General features: G+C 41.8%; 1 protein-coding gene across 3 annotated transcripts in view; it reads right to left on the minus strand.

Annotated features, from left to right (window-relative positions):
* LOC110519955 (glypican-4) overlaps window positions 1-20,867 on the minus strand; it is a 97,580-nt gene that overhangs the window by 20,662 nt on the left and 56,051 nt on the right. For 2 of the 3 annotated variants that reach the window (XM_021596864.2, XM_021596865.2), the window contains exon 2: window positions 10,101-10,259. The exons of the other annotated variant lie outside the window; for it this stretch is intronic. In XM_021596864.2, the coding sequence (XP_021452539.2) occupies window positions 10,101-10,259 (159 nt within the window). The remainder of the gene's footprint in view (window positions 1-10,100; window positions 10,260-20,867) is intronic. 3 annotated transcript variants of the gene reach the window in all.

Below are 20,867 nucleotides of genomic sequence, written 5' to 3' on the forward strand. Positions count from 1 at the left end.
AGTGGCTAGTGATATATTTACATCATTTCCCATCAATTCCCATTATTAAAGTGGCTGGAGTTGAGTCAGTGTCAGTGTGTTGGCAGCAGCCACTCAATGTTAGTGGTGGCTGTTTAACAGTCTGATGGCCTTGAGATAGAAGCTGTTTTTCAGTCTCTCGGTCCCAGCTTTGATGCACCTGTACTGACCTCGCCTTCTGGATGATAGCGGGGTGAACAGGCAGTGGCTCGGGTGGTTGATGTCCTTGATGATCTTTATGGCCTTTCTGTAACATTGGGTGGTGTAGGTGTCCTGGAGGGCAGGTAGTTTGCCCCCGGTGATGCGTTGTGCAGACCTCACTACCCTCTGGAGAGCCTTACGGTTGAGGGCGGAGCAGTTGCCGTACCAGGCAGTGATACAGCCCTCCAGGATGCTCTCGATTGTGCATCTGTAGAAGTTTGTGAGTGCTTTTGGTGACAAGCCGAATTTCTTCAGCCTCCTGAGGTTGAAGAGGCGCTGCTGCGCCTTCTTCACAATGCTGTCTGTGTGAGTGGACCAATTCAGTTTGTCTGTGATGTGTATGCCGAGGAACTTAAAACTTGCTACCCTCTCCACTACTGTTCCATCGATGTGGATAGGGGGTGTTCCCTCTGCTGTTTCCTGAAGTCCACAATCATCTCCTTAGTTTTGTTGACGTTGAGTGTGAGGTTATTTTCCTGACACCACACTCCGAGGGCCCTCACCTCCTCCCTGTAGGCCGTCTCGTCGTTGTTGGTAATCAAGCCTACCACTGTTGTGTCGTCCGCAAACTTGATGATTGAGTTGGAGGCGTGCGTGGCCACGCAGTCATGGGTGAACAGGGAGTACAGGAGAGGGCTCAGAACGCACCCTTGTGGGGCCCCAGTGTTGAGGATCAGCGGGGAGGAGATGTTGTTGCCTACCCTCACCACCTGGGGGCGGCCCGTCAGGAAGTCCAGTACCCAGTTGCACAGGGCGGGGTCGAGACCCAGGGTCTCGAGCTTGATGACGAGCTTGGAGGGTACTATGGTGTTGAATGCCGAGCTGTAGTCAATGAACAGCATTCTCACATAGGTATTCCTCTTGTACAGATGGGTTAGGGCAGTGTGCAGTGTGGTTGAGATTGCATCGTTTGTGGACCTATTTGGACGGTAAGCAAATTGGAGTGGGTCTAGGGTGTCAGGTAGGGTGGAGGTGATATGGTCCTTGACTAGTCTCTCAAAGCACTTCATGATGACGGAAGTGAGTGCTACGGGGCGGTAGTCGTTTAGCTCAGTTACCTTAGCTTTCTTGGGAACAGGAACAATGGTGGCCCTCTTGAAGCATGTGGGAACAGCAGACTGGTATAGATTGAATATGTCCGTAAACACACCGGCCAGCTGGTCTGCGCATGCTCTGAGGGCGCGGCTGGGGATGCCGTCTGGGCCTGCAGCCTTGCGAGGGTTAACACGTTTAAATGTCTTACTCACCTCGGCTGCAGTGAAGGAGAGACCGCATGTTTTCGTTGCAGGCCGTGTCAGTGGCACTGTATTGTCCTCAAAGCGGGCAAAAAAGTTATTTAGTTTGCCTGGGAGCAAGACATCCTGGTCCGTGACTGGGCTGGATTTCTTCCTGTAGTCCGTGATTGACTGTAGACCCTGCCACATACCTCTTGTGTCTGAGCCGTTGAATTGAGATTCTACTTTGTCTCTGTACTGACGCTTAGCTTGTTTGATAGCCTTGCGGAGGGAATAGCTGCACTGTTTGTATTCGGTCATGTTACCAGACACCTTGCCCTGATTAAAAGCAGTGGTTCGCGCTTTCAGTTTCACGCGAATGCTGCCATCAATCCACGGTTTCTGGTTAGGGAATGTTTTAATCGTTGCTATGGGAACGACAGCCATTAGCCACTGTCACATCATCATTACCTTCAGCCACTGTAAATACAATGAGCCTCAGACCTTTCCTTTGGCAGATCTGTTCATAGGAAATAGCTGCTTCTGGTCGTCTCAATGTGAGAATTGGGGAAATAATGCGAGAGAGCAACCGGAGCTGGTCACTATCCAGTGAGAGAGTGGTCTAATGGCTCAGGTGGAGGATAGCACAGCATGGCTTTTGTAAAGGTATCCCACATCTAACCGTTCTGTGAGACAAGCCAACCTGCACACCCAGACAAATAACATACGAGAGCGAAAGGGCAGCAGTACAACAAATGAAGGGAGGAGAAAGAGTGCTAGCAATGAGTCATAACAAAGGACAAAAGGCGAGAGCAGGGTTCTACACCAACTTTTTCAGTTCATGGCACCAACCTTTTCAGTTCATGGCACCAACCTTTTCAGTTCATGGCACCAAACTTTTCAGTTCATGGCACCAAACTTTTCAGTTCATGGCACCAACCTTTTCAGTTCATGGCACCAACCTTTTCAGTTCATGGCACCAAACTTTTCAGTTCATGGCACCGGCACATATTGTGGTTGCACCATTTATTTTTATTTTTATATACAAACAATTATAATGGATCATGACCTGGCCTGTGTCCCATAACGTGCCTGCATTCCATAAAGAACCAGGCTAATAATGACAAGCCATCTTTTAAATTAGCATGCCCTTTCATTGATTTGGATATATTTACTGTAACAGCATAGGATAAAGATGTCAAAATAAAGTACAAAATGAATTTATTGCAGATTTCAAAGTGCCATATGTGACTCCCCACCTGGATTTGGTCTTTTAAAGCAATAATATTTTACATTGGATAAAAGTAGAGACTCAGAGCTACAAAATGGTATATCATACACTGCATTTGAGGAACAATGGGGAAAGTAATTCTGCTTTGAATGTTGATAACCTTGTAAACTCATGGGTGTAGCTGGTTGGCTCCCTAGTGAACGTTATTATTCATTTCCCAGAGCTGTTTGCTTTTCTAGTTAGAGCCTAATGTTAGGCATTGTTGGCACTTTGTTCATTGTTGTTTAAAACTTGTTAGGGATAGGGGGCAGTATTCGGAAGTTTGGATGACTGAGGTGCCCAAAGTAAACTACCTGCTACTCAGGCCCAGAAGTTAGAATATGCATATGCATGGTGGTATTGGATAGAAAACATGTCTGTGAGTATAACATAAGTGATTTGGCAGGCAAAAACTCAAGCTTTTTTTCTGTTGACCTGCCAGCCATTTCAAAGGTTAAGCTATTGAAAACAAAGACTTCCGCCTCCCAAATTGCAGTTCCTATGGCTTCCACTAGATGTCAACAGTCTTTATACATGTTTCAGGCTTGTATTCTGAAAAACAGGAATAGTTGTTTATCCTCAGGGAGTTTCATTGTGCGCATGACCGAGGGAGCGAGCTGCGTTATTTTCCTTTCCTATTGAAAATAGACACATTTTACTGGTAACTTTTGGAACTCCTTTGTCTGTATTCTGAACGCGTGGATTACTGAACTCAATGACGTCTACTAAACGGACTATTTGGGATATAAATAAGGAATTTATCGAACAAAAACAACATTATTCCATTGTTCCTGGGACTCGTGTGATTGTGGTCAGAGGAAGATCTTCAAAAGGTAAGTGACTTATTTTGTTACTATATGGGATTTTGTAACGCCTGTGCTTGTTTTGATAATACGCTGACCTCAGATAATCGAATGTTGTGCTTTCGCCATAAAGCCTTTTAGAAATCTGACGATGCGGTTAGATTGCCAAGATTCTAAGCTAAAGAATAATGTATGACACTTGTATTATCATGAATGTTTAAAATTGCATTTATTTTATTTTGAATTTGGCGCTCTGCAATTTCACCGGACATTGTCGAGGTGGGTCGCTAGCGGAACGCCTGCGCAAGAAAGGTTAACTAGCTAACGCTAGCTAGCTGGCTCGTTAGCTAACATTACGTAATGTGTGTTCAACACCGGTTGAATATGTCTGGTGTCAGTAAACGTCTGCAAAACAGCGTAATGAAATTGTTGCCACAGCAGAGCTGGTTAGGCTGTTTTCATGTTATCAAGAGGTAAACAAATCATTGGCCAGAGCGTCAAGTCTGCACTCCGAGAGCGAAACAAGATGGGTGGGGCTAAAGCCTAAGAGGGTGTGAACTACTGATATGACATTTTTGGCCAATACCGATATCCAATATTTTCCTTGCCAAAAAAAAAAACTAGAACCGATATTTAACGTTTTTTGCGGCCTTTTAAGCATTCTTGTACAGTTAAATAGTTAACACAGCGGTCTAAGGCACTGCATCTCAGTGCAAGAGGTGTCACTACAGTCCCTGGTTCGAATCCAGGCTGTATCACATCTGGCCGTGATTGGGAATCCCATAGGGCAGCGCACAATTGGCCCAGCGTCGTCTGGGTTTGGCTGGAGTAGGCTGTCATAAATAAGAATTTGTTCTTACATGACTTCCCTAGTTAAATAAAGGTTACACACACACACTGACCAAAAAGTTACTTTGTTGGCATGTACGTATGTCTCCATTACCAGTAAAACATAATCAAAACGTATTTCTTTCACTTACTGGCTGTGCTATTTCGTTGTTCATTTGTTCAGTCATGTCATTCTCAACCAGGGTTTCTATGGAACGCCGTTTGGGTCTTTGCGTGTCAAAAAAGATACACATCAAATAACACTATTTGACGTGTCAAATAAGCTTGTTGACTAATCAGGACCTAAATATGACTGCACGTCACATAATTATCGAAAGCGGTCATTAATTGTTGACGTAGTTATTTTATTACACATTGATTACACTATCACTCGTATTTCATATGTCACATCGATTCATTGATACGTATGCTATGATGCTGGTAAAGTTGTCACGCACACCTACAGTGCTTGTCATAAAAAAAAGCTAGCTAGCTCATGGATACAAACAATGCTCTTCCCCAAAAACATAGCAAAACGACAACCTATTTCAGTAGCTATAGTTAGCTAGATATAAAGTTAGGAGCCATCTAAAATAACCCTAATTTATAAGACAGTTCTTAGTTGATTAATGGTGGTCGGACACATCTATGTGAAGCTAGCCACAATAAGGATAAGCCACAAAAGTGGACTTTCAAGTTAGCCTTCAAATTAAAAGTATGTCAATGACAGTAATGCAAATGAATACAAATAGTATGCCTTAATTGAATAGATCATGCTAAACGAGGTTGGAATGTTGTTATATAAAATCAACAAAAAACAAATTTATAAAATTGACAAATCTGTTGAAATCACACTGGAGGTATTATACTTCACAATTTCATTGGGGGCATACTTATTTCACTTGTGAATCAATGACATGGGGTATCAGTGTACTCAGTGACACCCAGAGAACATTAGCGTCGTAGCGCTTATTGCGGGACTCTGAAACAACTGTGAATTGAGCCACATTTGTCAACCTGTGTGTATTGAACACTATTCCCGGAGAAAAACAATACTGAGTGGATGTTATGATGTCAGATAACTCTGAGGAGACAATAGCTTGTGTATTGAGTAGACTGATACCCCATTGCATTGATCCCCAATCCTTTACAGTGGAATATGAATGTAAATACACACAGTAGGCTGACTGGGGAGGTGATTTCACACGGTCACAGTCACCGAATAAGAGCTACAACGCTAATATTTGCGTAAACTCTTCACAGTTCTGTGGGTGTCACCAAGTAGACTGATACCCCATTTCATTGCTTCATGTTCCAACCTTGTTTAACATTATGTAGTTTAAATATGTCGTGATTCCACCAATTGTAACCTTCTGCATCACTTTCAAAGAGGTAAACTGCAAATTCCACTATTGTGCCTAATCCTTATTGTGGCTAGCTTCACAACACATAACCCGGTCCGGTTGAGCCTCACTAGCCAGATGAAGCTAGATGGCTGCTTATAACGTTAGCTTTGGACAACAGGGTTAAGTAGATGGCGAGCTATTTATTTTCATGAACTGAAGTTCAATTAAAAATAGGCGAACAACAAATTGCAACCCGAGCTAATACTTTCTCAGAAGGATGCCTAAATCATTGCTAAAAATAATGTAAATAACTGCAGTTTGTACTGGTCATTGTTCTCAGGCTGGTTGTTTTGGTGCTAGCTAGCTAACAAGCTAAAGCTAGCTAGCTAGTACTGTATAACTCCGGTAAGGGAACACCTGAAAAATAGTGCACCTGGTAGTGTGTACCGGTGCTCGACCAAAAAGAGAACAGTTGACTGTCAAGGGCAATGAATTCCATTATCTTGCTGTTAATGGATTTCGCATTTGAGTAGTCTCGCTGAAATGTTCTTAATCTTTCAAATGAATACGTGACATGACTGCTCTACCCACACAGACATTGTGGGCTAGGTTAGGAATGCTGTGTTGCATGTGTAGCGCAAAATTTTTACATGGCGTCATTACGTCATGTACATTATATACAGTTGAAGCCGGAAGTTTATATACACCTCAGCCAAATACATTTAAACTCACAATCTTCACAAATCCTGACATTTAATCCTAGTAAATATTCCCTGTCTTAAATCAGTTAGGATCACCCATTTATTTTAAGAATGTGAAAGGTCAGAATAACAGTAGAGAGAATAATTTATTTCAGCTTTTAATTCTTTCATCACATTCCCAGTGGGTCAGAAGTTCACATACACTCAATTCGAATTTGGTAGCATTGCCTTTAAATTGTTTAACTTGGGTCAAGCGTTTCTGGTAGTCTTCCACAAGCTTCCCACAATAAGTTGGGTGCATTTTGGCCCATTCCTCCTGACATAGCTGGTGTAACTGAGTCAGGTTCCCATACATTTTTTTGTGGGATTGAGGTCAGGGCTTTGTGATGGCCACTCCAATACCTTGACTTTGTTATCCTTAAGCCATTTTACCACAACTTTGGAAGTATGCTTGGGGTCAATGTCCATTTGGAAGACCCATTTGCGACCTAGCTTTAACTTCCCGAATGATGTCTTGAGATGTTGCTTCAATATATCCACATAATTTTCCCACCTCATGATGCCATCTATTTTGTGAAGTGCACCAGTCCCTTCTGCAGCAACGCTCCCCCAGCACATGATGCTGTCACCCCTGTGCTTCACGGTCGGGATGGTGTTCTTCGGCTTGCAAGCCTCCCCCTTTTTCCTCCAAACATAACGATGGTCATTATGGCCAAACAGTTCTATTTTTGTTTCATCAGACCAGAGGACATTTCTCCTAAAAGTACGATATTTGTCCCCATGTGCAGTTGCAAACCGTAGTCTGGCTTTTTTTATGGCGGTTATGAAGCAGTGGCTTCTTCCTTGCTGAGCGGCCTTTCAGGTTGTCGATATAGGCCTCGTTTTACTGTGGATATAGATACGTTTGTACCCGTTTCCTCCAGCATCTTCACAATGTCCTTCGCTGTTGTTCTGGGATTGATTTGCACTTTTTGCACCAAAGTATGTTCATCTGTAGAAGACAGAACACATCTCCTTCCTGAGCGGTATGATGGCTGCGTGGTCCCATGGTGTTTATACTTGCGTACTATTGTTTGTACAGATGAACGTGGTACATTCAGGCATTTGGAAATTGCTTCCAAGGATGAACCACACTTGTGGAGGTCTACAATTTATTTCTGAGGTCTTGGCTGATATATTTTGATTTTCCCATGATGTCAAGCAAAGAGGCACTGAGTTTGAAGGTAGGCTTTGAAATACATCCACAGGTACACCCCCAATTGACTCAAATGATGTCAATTAGCCTCTCAGAAGCTTCTAAAGCTGTTTAAAGGCACAGTCCACTTAGTGTATGTGAACTTCTGACCCACTGGAATTGTGATACAGAGAATTATAGGTGAAATAACCTGTCTGTAAACAATTGTTGGAAAAATTACTTGTGTCATGCACAAAGTAGATGCCCTAACCGACTTGCCAAAACTTCCGACTTCAACTGTAGGTATGCAAGTCAGCCTTGACATTTTTATATAATATCGTCCAATTCCAATATTTTCACCAATATATCGTGCATCCCTAGTGTGAACGATGCTGAAACGGTGTAGACAAAAGCTCTTCACTAGACACCAAAACATTCAAAGGCCTTTTTTCTCAAAAGTGAGTTTACTTTCAAAGCAGAATTACATTCCCATTGTTCCTCAAATGCAGTGTATGACATACCATTTTGTAGCTCTGAGTCTCTACTTTTATCCAATGTAAAAAACACCATTTCACATTTTGCCAACTAAGACCGAATCCAGGTGTTGAGTCACATATGTTCTTTCTGCAAAAAAATAAAAATAAAGCATTGATACTTACACGATACCAAACAAAATAAATAAAGTAACAGTGAGGGCTGCCTTCCCCCAGTTCTCTCAAGTTTCTGCTCAAAATCAATTTTTTAATAGAAACAAACTAAATTGGATGTTCTGGGTCCACAACAACGATTAAAATACACCATTTTTAAGGACTGTGAAAAATCAGGTGTGTACCAACTAGACAGTTGTGTTTGGCAAGCGTTTTTTCTGTAGCACACTTGTGATGGAGTTTTCAAAAGAAATGGCAACTGGATTGAAGGAAATAATAATGATTATGCCAGGTAGGCATAGGCTATTTCGTAGATATCTTTCAATTGCCTTTCCATATACCCGAAAACGATTAGGCTATTATTAACATCGCTAATGGCTACAGAAAGTGGTAGACATATAGGCCTTATGCGCACTGCACAGCAGGGCTCGACATTCAGGTACATTTTCCAGCGGCACATCGGACCAACACCAACTGAAATATAAATATATATATATATATATATATAATACTGGCCCTGGGTCAAGATCTGTAAGGAAAGCGAATGATGCGTGCATAACTTCAATAGAAGGTGATTTTATCTTTCATTTGCGGGCTGAGCAAGTAGCCTACACAGGGATCATACAGACATTGACAAATCAAATGAATGTACTTTCAATGACTTTTCAAGCACTTAACATTAATTTAAGGACCTACATTTTATTTTTAATTGTTGTAATCTCCTATAGAAAAAAACTCTAAATGTATGCAATAAAGTATGCATTTCCACCTTAAGTTTTTAAAATGTTTATATAGCCCTACTCAAATGGCATTATGCATTGACATTCACACAATTTTGACATTCTAGAATATGTCAAAATAATGTGGGCAATGCCTAACTAAATAGACTCCATGAGTTCCTCTGTCCAGTATCTGTGTTCTTTTGCCCATTGAAATATTTAACTTTCATTGGCCAGTCTGAGATATGGCTTATTTTTTGCAACTGTCTACAAGGCCAGTATCCAGGAGTCACCTCTTCACTATTGACTTTGAGACTGGTGTTTTGCGGGTACTATTTAATGGAGCTGCCAGTTGAGGACTTGAGGCATCTGTTTCTCAAACTAGACACTTTAATGTACTTGTCCTCTTGCTCAGTAGTGTACCGGGGCCTCCCACTCTTTCTATTCTGGTTAGAGCCAGTTTGCTGCTGTTCTGTGAAGGGAGTAGTACAGAGCATTGTATGAGATCTTCAGTTTTTTGGCAATTTCTCGTATGGAAAAGCCTTCACTTCGCAGAACAAGAATAGACTGACGAGTTTCAGAAGAAAGGTATTTGTTTCTGGCCATTTTGAGCCTGTAATCAAACCCACAAATGCTGATGCTCCAGATACTCAAGTCTAAAGAAGGACAGTTTTATTGCTTTTTTAATTCAGCACAACAGTTTTCAACTGTGCTAGCAAAATTGCAAAAGGGATTTCGAATGATCAATTAGCCTTTTAAAATGATAAACTTGAATTAGCTAACACAACGTGCCAATGGAACACAGGAATGATGGTTATATACACTGCTCAAAAAAATAAAGGGAACACTAAAATAACACATCCTAGATCTGAATGAATGAAATATTCTTATTAAATACTTTTTTCTTTACATTGTTGAATGTGCGGACAACAAAATCATACAAAAATTATCAATGGAAATCAAATGTATCAACCCATGGAGGTCTGGATTTGGAGTCACACTCAAAATTAAAGTGGAAAACCACACTACAGGCTGATCCAACTTTGATGTAATGTCCTTAAAACAAGTCAAAATGAGGATCACATATGATATATGTGTATGTGTAAATATAAATGTATATATGTATATGATACAGTAGGAAGGTGTGTGTGTGGGCATGTGTCTCGTTCTCTCCCTTACGATCAAATTGGCTGTGCCTCTGTTTGAAGGTGCTCTGTAGGTTGGAGTTGAGCTGGGAGATGGGGGCCTTCAGGTCTGAGTGGCTCTGCTGGCTCAGCTTTTCCTCCATCTCCAGGGTACAGCATGAGTAGCCCTGAGGACACACCTTTAGGGGGGCTCCTACAGGCACAGACGGGGGAGAGAAAATCCTGTTACACACTATACAGTTGTGGACAAAAGTTGAGAATGACACAAATATTAATTTTCAAAGTCTGTTGCCTCAGTTTGTATGATGGCAATTTGCGTATGCTCCAGAATGTTATGAAGAGTGATCAGATGGAATTGCAATTAAAAGCAAAGTCCTTCTTTGCCATGCAATTGAACTTAATCCCCCTGAAACATTTCCACTGCATTTCAGCCCTGCCACAAAAGGACCAACTGACATGTCAGTGATTCTCTCGTTAACACAAATGCGAGAGTTGATGAGGACAAGGCTGGAGATCCCTCTCATGCTGATTGAGTTCGAATAACAGACTGTAAACTTCAAAAGGAGGGTGGTGCATGGAATCATTGTTCTTCCTCTGTCAAACATGGTTACCTGCAATGAAACACGTGCCGTCATCATTGCTTTGCACAAAAGGGGCTTCACAGGCAAGGATATTGCTGCCAGTAAGATTGCACCTAAATCAACCATTTTTCGGATCATCAAGAACTTCAAGGAGAGCGGTTCAATTGTTGTGAAGAAGGGTTCATGGCGCACAAGAAATCCAGCAAGCGCCAGGACCGTCTCCTAAAGTTGATTTAGCTGCGGGATCGGGGCACCACCAGTACAGAACTTGCTCAGGAATGGCAGCCGGCAGGTGTGAGTGCATCTGCACGCACAGTGAGGAGAAGACTTTGAGGATGGCCTGGTGTCAAGAAGGGCAGCAAAAAAGCCACTTCTCTCCAGGAAAAACATCAGGGACAGACTGATATTCTGCAAAAGGTACAGGGATTGGACTGCTGAGGACTGGGATAAAGTAATTTTCTCTGATGAATCCCCTTTCTGAATGTTTGGGGCATCTGGAAAAAAGCTTGTCCGGAGAAGACAAGGTGAGCGCTACCATCAGTCCATTGTCATGCCAACAGTAAAGCATCCCGAGACCATTCGTGTGTGGGGTTGCTTCTCAGCCAAGGGAGTGGCTCACTCAATTTTTCCTAAGAACACAGCCATGAATAAAGAATGGTACCAACATATCCTCCGAGAGCAACTTCTCCCAACCATCCAGGAACAGTTTGGTAAGGAACAATGCCTTTTCCAGCATGATAGGTATAACTTTTGCCTTATGGCAAGGTGCTCCAAGTGGCTCGGAGAATAAATCATCAATATTTTGGGTCCATGGCTAAGAACCTCCCAGGCCTTAATCCCACTGAGAACTTGTGGTCAATCCTCAAGAGGCGGGTAGACAAACAAAAACAACTCACAAATTCTGACAAACTCCAAGCATTGATTTTGCAAGAATGGGCTGCCATCAGTCAGGATGTGGCCCAGAAGTTAACTGACAGCATGCCAGGTCGGATTGCAGGGGTCTTGAAAAATAAGGGTCAACACTGCAAAGATTGACTCTTTGCATCAACTTCATGTAATTGTCAATAAAAGTATTTGACACTTATGAAATGCTTGTAATTATAATTCAGTATTCCATAGTAACATCTGACAGAAAATATCTAGACAGTGAAGCAGCAAACTGTAGATACACACAAACCCACACTAACCACCGTAAAAAAAAGTTCACACACACACCACACATAATTACACAATATGAAAAACAAACCTACTTCTGTTTGCAGGAAATTAAAAGTTGAGAAAGTAAGAATTCTGTCCACAAAGGTCCCGAAATGTTTATTACAGTGCCTTCAAAAAGTATTTACACCCCTTGACTTTTTACACATTTTGTGGGACTACCATGTCATTTGTCAATACATAATGCATTTCATGTAAAACATTTAATCCTTTTTTAATACCTCAAGCACTTAATCGCTCAGCACTAGACAAATCAAAGAAAGTGGACTTTAAAATGTGATGTAGTTTTATTGGAATTTGCAGCTGTTGTTGGTATGTAGAGAATCTGCTAACTTATGACATGACTTACCGCATCTTTAAGTGAATAAGGTGCCTTGTGAATCAGCAGAAAATATAGAATAATGCTCAAGAAATAGATGTATTTTTCTATTTTAACTCCACAGTAAGCAACCCATTCTCTAACTTCCCTTAAACGGGCAGCCCAGTAATAGAATTGAACATATGGTGTCCCAGGCCTCCCTGCTTCACACAAATCAAACTTTATTTGTCACATGCGCCAAATACAACAAGTGTAGACTTCACAGTGAAATGTTTACTTACAAGCCCTTAACCAACAGCGCAGTTCAAGAAGAGTTAAGAAAATATTTACCAAGTAGACTAAAATAAAAAGTAATAATAAAAAGTAACACAATAAGAATAACGAGGCTATATACAGGGGGCACCGGTACCGAGTCAGTGTGTGGGGGTAGAGGTTAACTGAAGTAATTTGTACATGTAGGTGGGGGTGAAGTGACTATGCATAGATAATAAACAACGAGTAGCAGTACAAAAGAGAGGGGGGATTCCATGTAAATTGTCCGGTGGCGATTATATTAAATTGTTCAGAAGCCTTATGGCTTGGGGGTAGAAGCTGTTGAGGAGCCTTTTGGTCCTAGACTTTGCACTCCGGTACCGCTTGCCGTGTGGTAGCAGAGAAAACTGCTAGGGTGGTGACTGGAGTCAGACACTTTTATGGGCTTTCCTCTGACACCACCTATTGTATAGGTCCTGGATGGCAGGGAGCTTGGGCCCTGGTGTTAAGGATCAGCGTGGCAGACGTGTTGTTACCTACTCTTACCACCTGGGGGCGGCCCGTCAGGAAGTCCAGGATCCAGTTGTAGAGGGTTTAGTCCCAGGGTCCTTAGCTTAGTGATGAGCTTCGTGGGCACTATGGTGTTGAACGCTAAGCTGTAGTCAATGAACAGCATTCTCACATAGGTGTTCCTTTTGTCCGTAGGTACAGAAGGGTAACTCAAGAAGTTTACCCTGGAAAACCATCTATCCAATAAAAAGAAAAAGGTTTAATTTAATGAGAGTTATTTATTCTCCTCAACTGATAGCAACCATCAGTCCAAACGTTATATGGCGAGCTTCTGCAGCTGTTGCTCATTTGGGAGTAATAGACACACACACACACACTGACAGGCGGTGGGGTGGACTAATGAAGACAGGCATGAGCCGGGGAGAGATGTTTGAGTGCGGATGTTAAACGAACTTAACCTATAAACTTCCACTTGAAGAAGGCACAGTGATGCCGAAACATTGGTGTTTTGCCCAATAAATGACTGGGAGTTTATATATGGAGTGTGCGACTATAAAAATAGTTTATTTGCCATTAGTCAGCACCTCCACACAACATTTCTGGGTGTGCACCAGAAACAAGCTTAACCTGACAATTTTAGCAATTTCTTAGCGCTGACATCCCATCTGGAGACGTCAGTCTCGCTTCTCTTCTAACCCATGGAATCATTCGAAATCAAACCAAGCCCTCTGCTCTGCTGTACAGAACAATTGACAAGTTTGACAAAGAGTGGTCAAAGTGGACTCAACCTCAAATTATCACAGGGGTTGGAGTGGTGCTGCAGCACGGTGGGTAGGAGAGGCGAAGAGGCTGAATGCGAAGTCGCAGCTGTAATAACGTTTCCTTTTTCTTTTTAAAGGTGGCTGTTGGAATTTGGGAATAACACAGGGGTTCTTTCACTCCGCCCAGGCTCCCAATGGCATGTTTGGGTTTTCCCCAACAGTGCTCCGCTCGCTCAGTCAGCGACTCTGGCCCTTCCCGTCTGGGCTGTCTCAACTTATTGTTAATAGTTAGAATAGTACAATACACAAGGTGCAATTTGGAAATTTGTTTGTGCATCAACAGTTTTTAATTTGTTATGTCAGTCACTCAAAGAGCCCATGTCAGCCATTTTATTTATTTGTTAAGTTAGCTGGCTGCTTGCCTATCTGAACTTGTAGTAGTCATGGTCGAATTACAGACCTTGGGGGGGGCCATTGATTGTTAGTCACGCTCACTCTGGTATTATATTTAAAAAAAACTGACAACATGCTCGCCACCCTATGGCAAAATGTGTAGAATTGCAGGAAACGAGCTGTAAAACTGCTAAATCTTCTCGCCGACCCATGGCAAGTGTAGAATTGCAGCAAACTTGCTTTTAAACTTTTTCTCTCTCCGCTGTCAAAACAGCAGACGCTAAAATGCTTTGCTTGCAAGGTGAGAACAAAAACTCCACCCATCTAAATATGTATCTAAACACTTCTACATTAATGTGGATACTACCATGATTACAGAGATTCCAGAATAAAAATGAGTGAGAAAGCATAACCACCCCCCATAATGCTAACCCCCCCGTTCGCTGTAATGTTGTGCGTCTAACTTCCTCTCTCATCATTATTCACAAATCATTCAGGAATATCCGCAATCATGGTAGCATCCACATTAATGTGTTTAGAAAAATACGATATTCTTATTTACAATCAAATTACACAATAAAAGTTACCATTCATTTCTATTGGGCACAAAATAATCTGAGACAAACAAACAAACAGAAAATGCATCCAACAACTTACATCCAAAAGCTTGATGTAATTATTGTGTGCTAGGAATATGGGACCAAATAATAAATTAAAAGACTACTTTAATACACATAAGTGAATTTGTCCCAATACTTTTGGGGAGACTTTGTACAAAAAGTGTTGAAAAAAATAAAAAATCAACTTAAATAGATATGGATGAAAAAATACCTTTAAATTAAAACTGACAGGATGCACTTTAACCTCAGTCATTGTACCATTTCAAATCCAAAGTGCTGTGGTACAAAGCCAAAACAAAAAGAAAATGGTCTCTGTCCCAATACTTTTGACGCTCACTGGATATCAAGAGCTATTGGCGGAATAATCTTACAATGTTGCAGTCCAGAAATGAGAGCTTTACCATCTATGCCAAAAACATGTGCCTCTGATGGCGACCATGCTTCAGTATTCCCCCTTTTCTCCAAAAGCATTTGTGCGCACAGGCCCCATATCAAAAAGATCCCACCCTGCTCACCAATGTGCCTTAGCAGAATGCAATTTAGAAGCTTGTGTGGTCCAGAAACGAGAACTCTAGGACTTAGTGTATAGATCAAGGGAGACTAAAGTGAGAGAATTAATAAAGATGCTCAAAAAAGCATGTATCTGTAGTGGGTGTTCAACTTTAAAATGCAATAGACTGTGTAAGACAAACTCCCCAAAGAAAATACAGCAGACAAATGCATACAGTGGGACAAAAAAGTATTTAGTCAGCCACCAAATGTGCAAGTTCTCCCACTTAAAAGGATGAGGGCTGTAATTTTCATCATAGGTACACTTCAACTATGACAGACAAAATGAGAAAAAAAATCCTGAAAATCCCATTGTAGGATTTTTAATGAATTTATTTGCAAATTATGGTGGAAAATAAGTATTTGGTCAATAACAAAAGTTTATATCAATACTTTGTTATATACCCTTTGTTGGCAATGACAGAGGTCAAACGTTTTCTGTAAGTCTTCACAAGGTTTTCACACACTGTTGCTGGTATTTTGGCCCATTCCTCCATGCAGATCTCCTCTAGACCAGTGATGTTTTGGGGCTGTTGCTGGGGAACACGGACTTTCAACTCCCTCCAAAGATTTTCTATGGGTTGAGATCTGGAGACTGGCTAGGCCACTCCAGGACCTTGAAATGCTTCTTACGAAGCCACTCCTTCGTTGCCCGGGCGGTGTGTTTGGGATCATTGTCATGTTGAAAGACCCAGCCACGTTTCATCTTCAATGCCCTTGCTGATGGAAGGAGGTTTTTCACTCAAAATCTCACGATACATGGCCCCGTTCATTCTTTCCTTTACACGGATCAGTCGTCCTGGTCCCTTTGCAGAAAAACAGCCCCAAAGCATGATGTTTCCACCCCATGCTTCACAGTAGGTATGGTGTTCTTTGGATGCAACTCAGCATTCTTTGTCCTCCAAACACGACGAGTTGAGTTTTTACCAAAAAGTTATATTTTGGTTTCATCTGACATTCTCCCAATCTTCTTCTGGATCATCCAAATGCTCTCTAGCAAACTTAAGACGGGCCTGGACATGTACTGGCTTAAGCAGGGGGACACGTCTCGCACTGCAGGATTTGAGTCCCTGGTGGCGTAGTATGTTACTGATGGTAGGCTTTGTTACTTTGTTCCCAGCTCTCTGCAGGTCATTCATTAGGTCCCCCCGTGTGGTTCTGGGATTTTTGCTCACCGTTCTTGTGAACATTTAGACCCCACGGGGTGAGATCTTGCGTGGAGCCCCAGATCGAGGGAGATTATCAGTGGTCTTGTACTGTATGTCTTCCATTTCCTAATAATTGCTCCCACAGTTGATTTCTTCAAACCAAGCTGCTTACCTATTGCAGATTCAGTCTTCCCAGCCTGGTGCAGGTCTACAATTTTGTTTCTGGTGTCCTTTGACAGCTCTTTGGTCTTGGCCATAGTGGAGTTTGGAGTGTGACTGTTTGAGGTTGTGGACAAATGTCTTTTATACTGATAAGTTCAAACAGGTACCATTAATACAGGTAACCGGAGGACAGAGGAGCCTCTTAAAGAAGAAGTTACAGGTCTGTGAGAGCCAGAAATCTTGCCTGTTTGTAGGTGACCGAATACTTATTTTCCACCATAATCTGCAAATAAATTCATTAAAAATCCTACATTGTGATTTTCTGGAGAAAAAAAAATCTCATTTTGTCCGACATAGTTGAAGTGTACCTATGATGAAAATTACAAGCGTCTCTCATCTTTTTAAGTGGGAGAACTTGCACAATTGGTGGCTGACTAAATACTTTTTTGCCCCACTGTTTGTTGTCCCAATGTCTCAATGGTGGATCTCCTCACAGGTGAGTGAATCAGCCCATGCCTGGTGAACAGCACTTGGTTGATCTCTGGGAGCAGGACACAGAAGAGCATAATAGATTATGTGAGACAAAATTGAGTGACAAGAATTAATCAAATAAATCACAGCAAAGGAATGTAGTTTGTGAGCTAGGAAATGAACACCCTGACAGTCAGGGTGCTCTGCAGTAATCCTACTCCAACTACTTACAGGGATAACGTGGCATTTGTTATTTGTCAGTATAAATTAAATGAATGGAACCTGCCTTGATTGTATTAGCTTTACACTGCTTGTCCTATAGATTTGTTTAGTATTAAATTATTAATAAACTGATAGCTAAAATGCTCCTTGTCCCGGAATGACATTCTAGCTAGTGATAAGGCCATGTGCTTCTGTTAGCTAGCAACAGATCTAGCTAGCTAGCTAACTAAGGTTGCTGCATTCTAAGTTGGGAGTAATTTTACAGCTTGCATTGATGACATGTTTCAATAACTAAATATTTGGATACATTTTTTTTAATAAAAAAGACTATCTGATAGCTGTTTTTTCAGACGGAGATCTCTCTCTCTCGATTGGCAGACGTGATCAGCAGAGATAGCCCCGATCCACATCAATGGGACTCCAGTAGTGTCAGCAGTTTTAAGTTCCTTGGCTTCCACATCACCGAGGACTTAACATGGACCACCACTCTTGTCAAGAGGACGCAACAGTGTCTACTTTCTAAGGCAGCTGAAGATATTTGGCATGCCACCCCAGGTCCTCTCCAAATACTACCGCTGCAACATTAAGAACATCCTGACCGGTTGCATCATGGCCTGGTACGGCCCACCATCGTACAGACCAACAGGCACAGAGATAGAAACTATCTACAAGCCATCAGACTGCTGAACCATTGAGCTGGACCTGCACTGACTCTCCGCACCTTAACACACAAGCACAGATGCACTCACTCACCCACACAGATATACACTCATCCACACACACACACACACACTGCTGCTACCAAACTCTTTTATTATTGCAAAATACAGTGCATTCGGAAAGTATTCAGACCCCTTCACTTTTTTCACATTTTGTTACGTTACAGCCTTACTCTAAAATTTATGAAAACATATTTTTATTCATCAAACGACATACCCCATAATGACAAAGCAAAAACATATTTTTAGAAAAGTTAGCAAATGTATACAAAAAAAAACTGAAAGAACATTTACATAAGTATTCAGGCTCTTTACTCAGTACTTTGATGAAGCACCTTTGGCAGCGATCACAGCCTCGAGTCTTCTTTGGTATGATGCTACAAGCTTGGAACGCCTGCGTTTGGGGAGTTTCTCCCATTCTTTATCATTTTATTTTTAACCCTTTTTCGTGGTACCCAATTAGTTGTTACAGTCTTCTCTCATCGCTGCAACTCCCATATGGACTCGGGAGAAAGCGAAAGTAAAGATCCGAGCGTTATCCGAAACACAACCCAACCAAGCCGCACTGCTTCTTGACAATACCCACTTAACCCGGAAGCCAGCCGCACCAATGTGTCGGAGGAAACACCATACACCTGGCGACCGTGTCAGCGTGCATGGCGCCTGGCCAGCCACAGGAGTCGGTAGTGTGCAATGGGACAAGGACATCCCTGACGGCCGAAATCTCACCTAACCCTGAAAACGCTGGGCCAATGTCTCCCTCTCATGGCTGGCTGCGACAGAGCATGGACTCAAACCCAGAATCTCTAGTGGCACAGCTAGCACTGTGATGCAGTGCTTCTGAGTTTCTCCAATTCTTCTCTGCAGATCCTCTCAAGCTCGGTCAGGTTGGACTGGGAGCGTCGCTGCACAGCTATTTTCAGGCCTCTCCAGCAATGTTCGATCGGATTAAAGTCCAGGCTTTGGCTATGCCACTCAAGGACATTGAGACTTGTCCCAAAGCCACTCCCGAGTTGTCTTGGCTGTGTGCTTATTGTCATTGTCCTGTTGGAAGGTGAACCTTCGCGCCAGTCTGAGGTCCTGAGCAGGTTTTCATCAAGGATCTCTGTACTTTGCTCCATTCATCTTTCTCTCGATCCTGACTAGTCTCCCAGTCTCTGCCGCTGAACAACATCCCCACAGCATGATGCTGCCACCACCATGGTTCACCATAGGGATGGTGCCAGGTATCCTCCAGACGTGACGCTTAGCATTCAGGCCAAAGCGTTCAATCTTGGTTTCATCAGACCAGAGAATCTTGTTTCTCATGGTCTGAGTGTCCCTTAGGTAACTTTTTTTGCAAACTCCAAGCGGGCTGTCATGCGACTTTTAGAGAGGTGGCTTCCGTCTGGCCACTCTACCATAAAGGCTTGATTGGTGGAGTGCTGCACCAAGAGTGTGCAAAGCTGTCATCAAGGCAAAGGTTGGCCACTTTGAAGAATCTCAAATATAAAATATATTTTGATTTGTTTAAAAATTTGATTACTACTTGATTCCATGTGTTATAGTTTATGTCTTCACTATTATTCAACAATGTAGAACATTTAAAAAATATAGAAAAACCCTGGAATGAGTAGGTGTCCAAACTTTTGACTGGTGATAGATAGATAGATAGATAGATCTAAATATTTGTGCCCATCATCTCAGTGAACTAATCCATTGAAGATGCCTAGACTAATAAACAAGTTATGCTTGACAAAGAGTTCCATCCCACATTTTTATACAGACTACAATGAGTCCTAAAATTGTCCTGTGATAAAACGTATTGCAGAATGGTAGACTGCATCCAACGGTTTTAAAACAGGGGTTGCTACATGCATGTAAACAATATCACCAAAATCCATTACAAGGGAGAAGCGTTGTTTGAACAGTCTTTCTCCTATTTTCAATACGAAGGCATGATTTATTTCAATCAAATATTTTTTTTTTTAACTCTTGGATTTTAGCTTCTTAGTCAGATGTTCTATATGCGTTACAAAGGACAACTTGTCATCAATCCAGACACCCAGGTACTTATATTGGGAAACAAGCTCTATTTGGGCTCCATATGTAGCGCAAATTTGCAGGTAATCAGGGTCAACATTTTGTTACCTAGAGAACAGCATGAGCTTGATTTTACTTGTATTTAACACTAATTTAAGATCTGTAAGTGATTTCTGAATTGAATCAAAGTCATGCTGAAGTTCACAAATGGTCTGTTGCTCTGAGATGAAACAGGAATACAAAACTGTGTCATCTGCATAGAGATGAATGTTAATATGGTTAACAGTATTTCCTATGTCATTATTATACAAGATGAACAATAACGGACCTAAAATCCAACCCTGAGGTACACCTTTGAATCTAAAGAAATTCAGATTTCATCTGTCAAGATAGCCTTTCGATCTGTCATTAAGATAATTCTGAAACCATAAACAGGCTGTTTATCCTAGGCCTATTATTGATAACTTCTTCAGCAAAACAGAATGATCAACCATATCGAAAGCCTTTGACAGATAAATGAACAAGGCAGCACAGCTCTTTTTAGCATCCAAGACATTGACAAGATCAATAACAATTAGTGTGGTTGCTGTGGTAGTACTATGCCCAGGCCTAAACCCTGATTGGTTTATATTAAAAATACAATTACCAAATAAAAAGGAACGAAAGTTGTACATTAAACCAGGATTTAATAATCTTAGCTAAACAAGGTAGTCTTGAAATGGGGTGACAGTTGTCAAGATCATTTGTATCCCCACCCGTATGGAGTGGCAGCACATATGCAGATTTCCATGCTTTTGGAATACTTCCTGATAACAATGTTGAATTAAAAATGTGGGCTACTGAGCCAGCAATATGGG

Source organism: Oncorhynchus mykiss, chromosome 3, assembly GCF_013265735.2.
Source record: "Oncorhynchus mykiss isolate Arlee chromosome 3, USDA_OmykA_1.1, whole genome shotgun sequence".
Classification (NCBI taxonomy): Eukaryota; Metazoa; Chordata; class Actinopteri; order Salmoniformes; family Salmonidae; genus Oncorhynchus; species Oncorhynchus mykiss.